We start from the raw sequence: 12,365 nt of genomic DNA on the forward strand, positions 1-12,365 counted from the left end.
CCAAATCTTGCAGGTTAAACTCTGCAATGTCTCACATACCGTTTCTCCTTCTTATGCCCACTGTTGGTTATCTTAGTGCGGGCTCTCATTGCCTTCTTTGGGGAGATCATAATATCCCAACTGATTTCCCTACTTCCAGTGTCACTCCAAGCCAATCCGACAACTGTCTTCTGATTAATCTTCCCACGGATTATAGGAAAGCCCTGAGAGCGAAGATTCTGTCTCCCAATCAGCCTGGGGGCTACTGAGCGCAAGACTATGTCTCTTCCTCCCTCACACTGGTGGGCGGGCGGGGGCAGCGCTGAGGAAGTCTACCATCTTAAGGGGCTTCCAGTGATAGGACAGTGTTTCCCCCTCCAGTTCCTAAAGGCAGGGATGTCTCCCACTTCAGACCGGGGTTCTGAGGGCAAAGCTGTGTCCTATACCTCTACATTTTGGGACCGAACTCAGGACTGTGCTTGACTGACAAAATCCTTCGTCACACCTGCTAGACCTATTCGTCGCCCCAGGCTGATAGTCCACCCCCACCCCTGGTCCCAGTACACTCCAGAGCAGACAGGCCCGGCCTGGCGGCACGCCTTCACTCCCTAAATTCCCAGCTATACGCGTTCACCGCGCCACGTCTATTATGATCTAACTCTGCCTCGGGTGCAGCATCGCTTCCTCCCGCCTGCACGCGCAGTCGTAGTAAACTAGGTCCCGAAACTGCTTCCACAACGCGGGGGGCCTGCTGAGGGAGCCGGGCCCGAGGACCTCTCGGGGCTCTCGGGGCTGTCAGGGCCAGGGTCCCAAGCTGCGTGGCGGACTTCGGCGGCAGAAAGGCCTTGGAACAAGACTCACCAAGCAGGGCCACCGAGCCGTCCCGCGGCGCCGCCATCTTGTTGTCACGCGGTTTCCTAGGCGACCAAAACCTGTGCAATTTTCATTGGCCAATTTGAGAGGGGCTAGTGAGCAATGAGCGACCGGCAGAGGAGGGTACAGTCGTCTGTACTCGGATACTATTGGCCCAGAGAATCTAAACGCTTCGCGGGATACTGCAAATCCCAGAATCCACCGCTGTAATCGGACTGTTGGACCTGGGGAAGCGGGCTTTATTCGTACCACTCTGCAGGTGCAGAAAGGGCAGAAATTGCAGAAAGGGCAGAAATTGGGATTGGATTTATGAAACTGCTGGAAGAGAAACCTCTGGGCCTGAATGTGTAATCCCGACTGTGCCACTATTTTGCTGAATTCCTCATTGGGAAATTCTCATCCCCCTGAGCCTCCGTTTCCCCATTTGAGCAGTAAAGTACTCCGTGGGGCAATTTTGAGGATGAATTGAAATGACTCAGGTACTTAATAAATGTTTGTTAAATTTGAGTTCCTGTACTAACTCCTTGACCAGATGGCACCCTGATTTGACGGGAGGCTCCAGTTCTTGTTCCTTTGTGTAAGAGTTTAGATAAGACACTTTCCCTCCTGTAGGATACTTTGGGTAAAACGCTTGCTGTGACTTTGGGTAAGACACATCCCCTCCTATGTAAAATTAAGGTGTTGGACTAGACTCGAGTCACCAGAGCAACTAGAGGCAGTTTAGTTAAGAGCATGGACTCTGGCATTGGAACACCTGGCTGTGTGTCCTGGGCATTCAGGAGAAGACAGGGTCCTTGGGGCATTCCTTATACATCATTTGGAGACTGACGGGAGCTACCAATTACTGAGTGCCTTCCAAGTTCCAAGGAGCCCTGGTGGCACGGTGGTTAAGCGCTCAGCTTACCCACCAGCCTCTCCACGGGAGAAAGATGTGGCGGGCAACCTGATTCCGTAAAAGATTACAGCCTTGGAAAACCTATGGGGCAGTTCTACTCTCAGCTCCACCAGCAATATGTTTGGCTTCTAAGTTCCAGATGCCAACATTATGAGGTTTACAGATGAGAAAACAAGCTCAGAAAAGTAAAGTGACTTGCCTAAATCCATGCAGGTAGGAAGCAGTGGAAGTGGATTCAAACCCAGGTGTGTCTGCCTAAAAAGTCTGTGCTCTTTCCAGAAGCTTCCATCCGGTAAAACAGGCAAACATGGATAAGCCAAGCATTCAGGTGGTACAGGTGCAATGCCAAGGGAGGGGTTCAGGTGGAATATGCAACTGGAGGAGGTTGGAGGTGGGAGAATTTTCTTGCGGCTGGTCTGATCCCAGAAAGCTTTCCAAGGCTAGAGGTATATAAGGCTGAGAAAATTTGAGGTCTTGCTGGGGACAAGTGTTTTCTGGCATTAGAGCTATGTGCAAGGGGAGTAGCAACCTTATACTGTCACTTCGCTCATGTTCCTTCGGCTCATAAAGGTAATCAAGGACCAACAGTGTGGGAGGCAGTAGACTACGGCCTCATGTGCCCTGCTGTGGTCTGCCTCCTGCCTCAGCAGGATGGGGGAGCATGAGCTGGCATTTACCCAGGCATTGGGATTTACCCCACAACTCCCTCTCTCCCCAGGGCCTGAAGCTGGGTCTGAGATTCTGCAGCAGGCAGACACACTTAGCAAGCACTCCATAAACATCTCTAGTTCCTGGAAGGGAGGTTGGAGCCCTCTAAACTGGCAGGCCAGCTTATTATTTTTTAAATAACATTTATTTTTGTAACATAAAAATATTATTAATAACATTTATTAGAACTTGATTATAAAAGTATACATTTTCATCATAGAAACTTGGAAAATAATAATAGCCATCATTTATTGAGTTGTATTATGGGCCAGTATAACTAACACAAAGAGCCCTAGTGGTGCAATGGTTAAGCGCTCGGCTGCTAACCAGAAAGGTTGGAGGTTGGAACCTACTAGCCAGCCCTCGGGAGAAAGATATGGCAGTCTGCTTCTGTAAGGATTTATAGCCTTGGAAACTATGGAGAAGTTCTACCCTGTCCTATAGGTTCGCTATGAATCGACTTGACAACAACGGGTTAATAGAGCCTACCTCATATGATTAATGTGCAAATTAAATTTCCTATAATATCACATTATTGTTTTCAAAAATATGTTTTCCAAAAATAAAGTTATGAAAACAAAATAAGAGTCTCAGCTCCCCGAAGAGATAGCTTTCTGAACTGTTCCTATGGAGGGTTCTGAAAATCCCTCCCAGGTCTCCAGGCTTGTGGTGCATTGAATCACTTTTATGTGGCCTTTCTCACCATGGTCTTATGACTCCTGCAAAATAATTGGGTGGGACTGTGCACATAAGGTGCTTGTGGCCCACCAAGGGGATTGGACAACTTGCTGATAATGCAAATAAGCTGCATGGAACCCTTGTGGGGTGGGACCATGCAAATAAGGTGTATGGAACCCTAACGAGGGGATTGGTCAGTTTTGCCATTCTGCTAGGCTTAAAAGAGAGCCAATCCCATAGCAAGAAAGAAGAACCAGGAGTGGACCTCATCCTTTGGGCCCAGGATCCCTGTGCTGAGAACCTCCTAAACCAGCGGCATCACTAGGGCTGGTGTCACTCAGTGCAGTAACTCATGGTGTCACCCCTCCCATGCCAATTACCACAAAATTGTCAAATTATCAGAAAATTTGACAAAATCAATGACTATAAAAATGCAGGCAGCAACAAAAACAACAGCATGTGCTTGTAGCATGTACAGATGAAACCACGTGATTTGAAGCATCATTGTAATTGGGTAATAATGACAGCTCTGACCAGAGTGCATTACAAGTTTCAAAAACTAAATTAGCATAGAGTTTTAGCCTTGTAGGTATATTGATACACATAAGCTAGGCTTAACAAAAATTTTTTTGTTATTATAACTAACTGCGGAAACCCTGGTGGCGTAGTGGTTAAGTGCTAGGGCTGCTAACAAAGAGGTTGGCAATTCAAATCCGCCAGGCACTCCTTGGAAACTCTATGTGGCAGTTCTACTTTGTCCTATAGGGTCACTATGAGTTGGAATCGACTCGATGGCAGTGGGTTTTATAACTAACTACAGGGATATGGTTATAAAAAATAATAAATTTCTGCTGAAACACTGCACAGATATTTTATTGATAGTCATTTTGGTGTCACTCCCATGACTGTCATCTGGTACAGTGCGCACCCCCCCCCCCAGTTCCCCTAGTGACACCACTATCATAGACCCAGGAGACAGAGACAGAGAGAGAGAGTTGTGACGCATAAGACAGTGAGAAGCAGCAGCAGAGAAAGAGACAGCAGAGCCAGAGACTGGCACAAGATGGCATGGTGGGCTTCCTGTCCCAGGGAGCAAGGCGGTTACAGTAGGGTGCTTCTGCACTTATCAGCAGAGCTAAAGAGCTTTGTAACACTTGCCTGAGCAGGGCAGAGGCTGGGCCAAGGGGCTGAGGGCTGGGGAGTGGCCTGCCTGTGGGCACAGCTGAGAAACTGTCCTGATAGAACTGTATCCTTAGTTGTTCCTGATCCTGAATTGTAACCTGGTTCTTCCCTAATAAACCGCATAATTGTGAATATTGTCTGTGAGTTCTGTGTGGCCACTGCAAAGAATTATTGAACCCAGCAGAGGAGTAGACAGTAGAGAGGGAAAGAAGGTTGGTGTAGGAATTGGTAAAAAGGTTGGAGAGGGGAGGTTTGTGTGACCTCCCTTCATAGGATTCAGCCTTGGACTGTTGGTGCTGATAATGGTTCTCTCTCCTTCCCCTTGTGAAGTTAGAGGAGGAGGCCTGAGGCTGCTACCATGCCATTTTTACAAGTCTTGTAAGACTTGAGAGTTGGGAAGACCTCAGAGGCTAATCTGTCCAACTTCCCAAGCTCAGCCAGGATTCCCTTTGGGGTTTGGGATGGGGATCATCCAGATTCTTTAAAAAAAAAAGTTATTGGGGTAAAATATACATAACATAAAATTTGCCGTTTTAACTATTTTAGGAGTTCAGTTCATTGGCATTGCCTGTATTTACAATGTTGTGCAACCATCACCATTTGTTTCCAAAACTCATCACTCGGAACAGAAACTGACCCATTAAGCAATAACAGCCCATCCCCCTCTCTACCCAGCACACTGTAACCACTAAATCTACTTTCTGTCTCTGCATTTCCGGCTGCTGCTTTTCTTTTTTTTTTTAATATTACTGTATTGTGTCTTTGGTGAAAGTTTACACAGCAAACTAGGTTCCCCTTTAACAATTTTCATACAAATTGTTCTATGCCATTGGTTATGATTTTTACAATGTGTCAGCATTCCCATTATTTCCATTCTGTTTGCTCTGTTTCCATTGATCTAGCTTCCCTTCCTCTCCTTGCCTTCTCATCTTTGCTCTTGCGTAAATGTTGACCGTTTGCTCTCATACAGTTAAGTGTTTTAGGGAGCACATTACTCATGGGTGTTATTGTTTATTTTATAAGCCAATCTATTATTTGGCTGAAAGGTGAACTGCAGAAATAGCTTCAATTCCAAGTTCAAAGGGTATCTTATGGCAATAGTCTCAGGGGTTCCTCTAGTTTCTATCGGTCCAGTGGGTCTGGCCTTTTTTGGGATTTTGAGTTTTGTTCTACATTTTTCTCCCATTCTACCTGGGACCCTGTCTTAGTTATTTAGTGCTGCTGTAACAGAAATACCACAAGTGGATGGCTTTAACAAAGAGAAATTAATTTTCTCACAGTTTAGTAGGTTACAAGTCCAAATTCAGGGTGTCGGCTCCAGGGGAAGTCTTTCTCTGTTGGCTCTGGAGGAAGGTCCTTGTCCTCAGTCTTCCCCTGGTCAAGGAGCTTCTCAGCCACAGGTTCCCCATGTCCAAAAGATGTACTCTGCTCCTGGTGCTGGTTTCGTGGTGGTATGAGGTCCCCAACTCTCTGCTTGCTTCTCTTTCCTTTTATCTCTTAAGAGATAAAAGGTGATGCAGGCCACACCCCAGGGAAACTCCCTTGACTTTGGATCAGGGCTGTGACCTGAGTAAGGGTGGTGTCACAATCCCACTCTAATCCTTTTAACATAAAATTACAGTCACAGAATGGAAGACAACCACAGAATACTGGGAATCATGGCCTAACCAAGTTGATACACACATTTTTTGAGAGACATAATTCAATCCATGACAATAAGTCTCTCACACCCCTGGTTAAATTTATCCCTAGATATGAGCGAGGCTCTTTCTGGACCTGTTTCCCCACCTGTAGAATGAGGAAGTGAACCCAGCCCTGGGCACTGGTGGCTTTAGAAGTCTCTATTCTTGAGAGTAGACAGAACTGTGGCTCTCCTCTACTTTGCTTTTAGGTTATTTCCTGAAAGATCCTTATCAGCTATGATCCTTTCGCAGTTAAAGAGCCTATTGGGTCCTATCAGCTCAGGAGGGAAAGGCAAATAATAAAGGAGAGAGAGGCTCTTCAAGCCCATGGATTCTCTCAGAATAAAAATCTAACTCTCTCTCCCTCTCTTCTCTACCCATATCACCACTGCCTTAAATAAAGCCCTCATAACTAGCTTAGCATGACATTTAGGGTCTTTACATTCTGAGTTCTTCCCTCCACCCTCCTCAGTGTTCCAGAAACTATCATCCTTTTTTCTGTCCTCAGGCTTCCCCTTCCATCCTCCCTTGCCTTTTCTTCCTGGGAAAATTCAACTCGATCCTTCAACAACCAGCTCAAATGTCTTCTCTGTTAAACTATCTCTAGTTCACCCCTACTCCTCCCCAGCAGACTTAATTACTCCTTCCTCTACACTCTAGTAATCCTTCTGCCATTATAGAATTTCTTAGTCAGGTCTGTGATTATTTCAGTACGGGATTCCCCCTGGGAGTATGAACTCCTCAAAGGAAGAGGCCCTCGTTCATTCATCTCACCTGACACACAGAAGATGCAATAAATTGATTGAAAGAGTGAATGAGCAAAAAGATGGATAGATGATGGGTGGATAGATGGATAAACAAATGAATAAAGATTTACCTTGCAGTGTTCTATAATTCCATTGGGATCACGCCCTTTCTTGGCGAGGATGAAAGATTCAGGGCAGAACATGCTGTAATATCTACTGCACCCCCCCCCCATCCCTGCCCTGTTCCATTCCATCATTGAAAAAGTACATATTAAGTACCTGCCCTGTGTGGGACTGTGCTTGGCCCTAGGGACAGTCATCAGAGAAACTGTGAGACGAGGACAGGGGTGGTAGTCTGAGGTGCTTTGCATGCCTAGGTCACTTCTAGTTCTGCAAGTCTCAATACAGACATTTCCTGAGTGATCTTCCTTGAACACTTAGTTAGGGCATATTCCCTCCCTCCCTCCCCTGATTTCTCTTCTCACAACACTCTCTTGACTTGCCCATAGCATTTATTGAAATCCAAAATTATCATTATTTTTATTGATCATCCGTCTTCTCCCATTTAAACGTCAGCTTCATTAGGGCAGGAGCTACATCCGTTTGTTTACTTCTCTGTACTTAATACATTATGTTATAATATGTATTTTCTTATGGCCTCTTTTTCACTTCATAATTCTCTCTTCAGTTGTGTTCAATCAGATGCTAAACATATCCACTGAGTTCTTAATTTCTATTTTTGTATTTTTTGGTTCTAGAATTTTCATTTGGCTCTTTTCTGTAATTTCCAGTTCTCTGCCAAAATTCTCAATCTTGTCTTATATGTCTTTGAATATGTTAAGCATAGTTATTTTAAAGTTTGATTAATAATTCCATATCTGGTTATTCTACGGAACTATTTCTACTATGTTACTCCTCTGAGGGACTTTCCCAAGGGGAGTGGCTTCTGAGGAAGCCTTGAAGAATGAATAAGAGGTTGCCAGGTGAAAAATTGGGAGAAGGGCTTTCCTTGCAGAAATACTGATGTGCAAAGAGCCTGGGGTAGCTGGGGAGCTTGCAAGTGGGTGTGGCTGAGGGCCGGGCTGTGGTATGTATGGGACAGGGAGGGATGATTGTGGAACTTATGGGAGTGTGGCTGAAGACTGGGAAGTGGTGTGCATGGGGCAAGGGATGGTTGTGGAACCTAAGACATGAGGCAGTGGAGGAAGGTAGGGGTCTTGAATGTCACACTAAGGAGTCTGGTCTTGATCCTTGGGGAGATCTATGGCAGATAGAGGTGTGGGCCAAGATTTCCATTCTAATAGTTAAAGTTCAGAAATCAGGTTTGGAGATGGTACACAGTGAGACACAGGAATCAGGAGATCTAGGTCCTAGCCCTAGCTCTGCCATTAACCTGACCTTCTAGGGCCCTCAGTTTTCACATCTGTAAAATGGGGATTTCTCAGGGCTCTTTTAAACTTTGTGACCAGGGTTCTCTCCATCCAGGTGTTGTCAAGATAGGATGAAACTGTTCAGGGGGCAGGAGAGGAAAAGGCTTGAAGTCCCTACTTTCTCAGGTACTGACAGGCTCCAGACATCTCTTCATGCCCCAAGTCCTGAAGACTCTTAACAAACCTTCCAGCACCCCCCAGGGCCCCACCAGCAGCAGCTCAGCTACACGCCACAGCAGAGCCTCAGGAAGTGGAAATGAAACTTCTTAGGTTTGTTAAGAAAAAATGAATCTGGCACTTAAGAATCCTCCCAAGCATCCCCAGCACTGCAGCATGCCTGTCGCCTGGGCTCATCCACTGAGTTGCCTTTTCATAAGAGGAAATGACCGCCCAGCGTGAAGGAGCCAATTTCATAAGGGCAACTTTGGATTTCAACGTGGGCCTCCTATTTCCTGGGCCAGTTCCTTCGTCAGGCCTCCGGCAGCCTCTCTGGCTTTCATGAACCCCCAGAATCATTCACCCCCACACGTGCACCAATGCAGCTGAGAACTTGAGTCAGAGGTCAGGAGAGACCCCTGGGTGATGGGGCAGATGGGGAGAGGAGTGATGGGTAGTTGGCTCCTTCCACTTCCCTCCCAGGTCCCCAGGCTCCTGCCCCACTCTTCTTCAGGCTTTCTCTCACCAGTCTGGAGTCTCAGTTTTTTCCTTTTGAGCTGGTCTCAGTGAGGGGTTAGAGACCCCTAAGGGCCCACTCAGGTTTTTTCCTATGTTTGCAACACAAAGCCCATAACTACTTCTCACCAAGGGAAGTGGAGTGGGAGAGTACCCCTTATTACCTGGCATGCAAATGAGGCACAAATACACAAAGGAAGGTAAAGTTGGTGAGGCAGAAACTGGCTGCAGTGTCAACCTCTGAGTTTTTTGGGATCCTGGTCAGGGGCAGAGAATCAAGATTTAATCAGCGGATTCTAGGGCAGCCCTAGAAATTACACACATGGCTGTTACTTCAGATAGACCTGGATTCAAGTTCAGATGAGATTAGCTCCACTAGTTACTACTTTCGGCAAGTCACTTAACCTCTAAGCCTCAGTTTCTTCACCAGGAAGGTGGGTATAAGTATAAAACCTACCGCACAGCCTCACTGAATAAAGTGAGAGAAGGCATAAAGGACAGAGCACCACTCAATCACCTTTATGAGTCGTCTCACCACCCCACCCCCAACTGAGACTTCTCAGCCACTCCCCCACCCCAAATCCCCTTCTACTAGAGTCTAGTCACCTGCCTCTCCCTCCATGAGGGCCCCTCCCATCCATCCTAAATTGACACAAAGTGCCCACCTGTTGTTTTCTTCGCCCAAATCACAAATCACTAGACCTTAAGAAACTTCAGAAACAATCCCCTTTAGTCTTCTCACATGAAATGGTGAAACTGAGGGCAGTGAGAACAAGGGGTTTGCCTAAGGGAATGGTGTGATTTGTGCTAGAAGTCAGGTTTTCCGACTCCTAACCCAGTGCTTCAGTCGTTTTCACAGATATGTACCACCCCCTTCTAATGTTCCCGAGCCTTCATTCTGAACCTGTGCCTCCTGTTCCAACCAGATCTTGGAACCAAAATCTATTCCCAATCATTTCTCCTTCAGCTCCTATCCCCCGCCTCAATCTACTTTTAAAAAACATCTACAGAGTATTGGCTGTGTGTCAGCACTTTTAAATGGGTTATTGTCCTTAATCCTCCGGCAACTGTTCTGTTAGGGGCTCAGGGAGGCGCACTTTCTGGCCCAGCGTCTTAGAGTTGGCAGGCGTTTGAACGAAGAGTCAGTCCTTAGCATACATAACTCCAAGCCCAGGCCCTTGTCGCTGCCCCACAGTTGCCTCCTTGGTTTGCCCACCTCCTAACCCCAGATATTCAGTTCGGCCCCTATCCTGAACCCATCATCCGCCCCGAGGCAAGTATCATCCACTCCCAGATCTGTAGAAAGGAGCCAGTCCCCACCCCTCAGCCGAACCTCCTTCCTCTCCACCGCCCCGCCTCCTCGGCTTCCTAGTTCAAAAGCAGCCAAGCCAAAACAAGTGTTCAAACAGCCCTGTGCTCGTCTCCAAAAGCTACTAAGCAAGACAGCCTCCAAGATCCTCCCAAGATGAAGGGCCTCTTTTTCCTTCTACTCACCACCAGCCTTCTGCTGCTCATGATTCAGGTAAGAGCAGCCCTCCTTTCAGACCCCCTGGTACTACCACCCAGAACTCCCTAGACCTGCCTGGCACGGAAGGAAAGAAATGAAAACCCCTAGGGACCCAGCTTCTGCCGTGGGAGCAGAAGTAGACAGGACCCAGTGGGGAAACCAGGGACTGAGGCAGCCTGGCTGCCCAGCATTCCAGCCCTCTGGCTGGAGTCAGATTGCTTAGGGTTGCTCCTGAACAAAAGCCTGACGGCTGAGGCTGGGGAGCACTTACAGGGTGCAAGGCACACTAAGGCACCCGGGGGGTATTGTGGAATGATCGGAAGTTAAGAGGATTAGGAAGACAGTCCTGAGTGAGGATGGCATCAACCCCCAGGGAGCCTGGGAAATGGTCTTGTTGGGAGAAGGGGGGCATGAAATTGACAAGTGGAGCTGCTCTGGTTCTGGAGGTGGTAAGGGATCTCACAGGGGAGAGAAGCCTGAGTGTCTGGGGAAAGCAAAGAAGAGAGAAAACTCCCATTCCAGAAACAACTGGGTCTCAAAATCAACTGCTCTTCTGGGAGGTGGTTCTGGCAGCATCCCATGTGCCCAGAGGGGACTAGTCAGTATAGGAGACAGGAGCCATCAAGTTCTTGATCAAGACCAGCTTGATCAAGCATCAAGCTCAGTTTGATTGCTATCAAAAACAGCTTAATCTCTATCAAGACCAGCTTGATCAAGCATCAAGTTCAGTTTGATCATCATCAAAAACAGCTTAATCTCCATCGAGGACAATTTGATCAAGCACTAAGAACAGCTTGATCACCACCTGGCCATCTCTTTAGAGAGGAAGTTCTACCTTCCCCGCCCATTCACCCACCTGCCCACTCATCCACCCTTTACCAAGTGCCTTCTCACTCACCCCAGTCTCATGTGACCCTCACAACTGTGAAGGACTCTTCTCCCTATTCAGAAGACAAGGAAATTAAGGCTCAGAGAGGTTACAGGCCTTGCCCATGTAGTAAGGTCAAGAGCTGTGGGCACAGCTCTGGGTCTGACTTCCCACAGAACACTGGGCACAGGCCCTCATATGTCCTTTAACAGTGAAGGAGTTGGTGGCGTGGGAGAGGTGAAATAAAGGTTTGGGGTGGGTAGCGAGCCAGGGACCACCTCTATCGCTGCCCGTGCCAAGGCAGGAAGCAGCTAAGGGGACCCGCCAGGACCTGTGGCAAAGGTAGTGGCAGTATGCGAGAGAACTGAGGGCTTACTTTACTGGGGGAGGGAGGACTGTATCTTTAAATAACAAACACAAGATTCAAAAGCCCCCTGAGCTCCCCCCACGTCTCCTCTTGCAGATACAAGTAGTGTCCACACAAAACACCACCAGGAAAAGCCCCACAAAGGGTGGCGCCCCCACACTCAGCAGCCTGGGCAGCGGCAGTGTTCTCCTCCTCCTGAACAGCGCCCTCATCCACTTCTTCCACTTCAGCTGAGGCGACATGCCTCAGCCCATGCCCCTGAAACAACTGCCACCACGACTAGCAAGAAGGACCCCTCTCCCTCTAATCCTTGGGACGTGTTGATGCCAGAGATCACCAGGTTGTCGGAACTAACAGGGCAGTGTCTTGGGAGCAATGGTTAAAACATGGCGATCCTGAGCGGAGGAACACGCACCTCACAGCTGGAGATCAATAAAGTTATCTTTGTACTTGGAGTGGGGTCCTGTGTGCGGTCACTGGACAGTGCAGGGCCCTAGAAGCCAAGTTTGCAGCAGCGCCTCCATCAGCTGGAGAGGCGGCACCAGGGAGTTACCATTCCAGCTTCCCTACCCCGAAGTCCAAATGCTGAGGGCTCCTCCCCTTGCAATCACCTTGCAGGGATGAGGCCCAGACCTGCCATCTGTTTAGTTGCATTTGCTTCACTCGCCCCTTGGTGTCTGGGAATGATGGTCCCAGAGGACCCCCCCAAGCCCCACCCAGACCCTGGATACCCCCAGTTACAGAGGCTCAGAAAGCCCTTCACTCCTGCAAGACCTGG

General features: G+C 47.9%; 1 protein-coding gene and 1 long non-coding RNA gene across 7 annotated transcripts in view; one reads left to right on the top strand and one right to left on the bottom strand.

The window, feature by feature from the left end:
- The window catches only part of UBXN11 (UBX domain protein 11), a 38,601-nt gene extending 32,763 nt beyond the window's left edge, over positions 1-5,838 (bottom strand). The window contains exon 1 of one of the 6 annotated variants that reach the window (XM_049878360.1): positions 5,594-5,838. Coding sequence is in view for 1 of the 6 variants with exons in the window: in XM_049878357.1 (XP_049734314.1) it covers positions 841-877 (37 nt within the window). In the remaining 5 variants the exon portion in view is untranslated. Of the gene's footprint in view, positions 1-840; positions 901-5,593 lie in introns of those variants that run through there. The other 5 variants (XM_049878356.1, XM_049878352.1, XM_049878353.1 and 2 more) reach the window with 5 other exon arrangements.
- Positions 5,839-8,719: 2,881 nt separating this feature from the next.
- Positions 8,720-12,042, top strand: LOC126071677 (uncharacterized). The gene is made up of 3 exons (XR_007516367.1): positions 8,720-8,734; positions 10,218-10,367; positions 11,684-12,042. It is a non-coding gene; the product is annotated as an uncharacterized LOC126071677 (long non-coding RNA).
- The last annotated feature ends 323 nt before the right edge of the window (positions 12,043-12,365 follow it).

The sequence above is a fragment of the Elephas maximus genome, chromosome 3 (genome assembly GCF_024166365.1).
Source record: "Elephas maximus indicus isolate mEleMax1 chromosome 3, mEleMax1 primary haplotype, whole genome shotgun sequence".
Classification (NCBI taxonomy): domain Eukaryota; kingdom Metazoa; phylum Chordata; class Mammalia; order Proboscidea; family Elephantidae; genus Elephas; species Elephas maximus.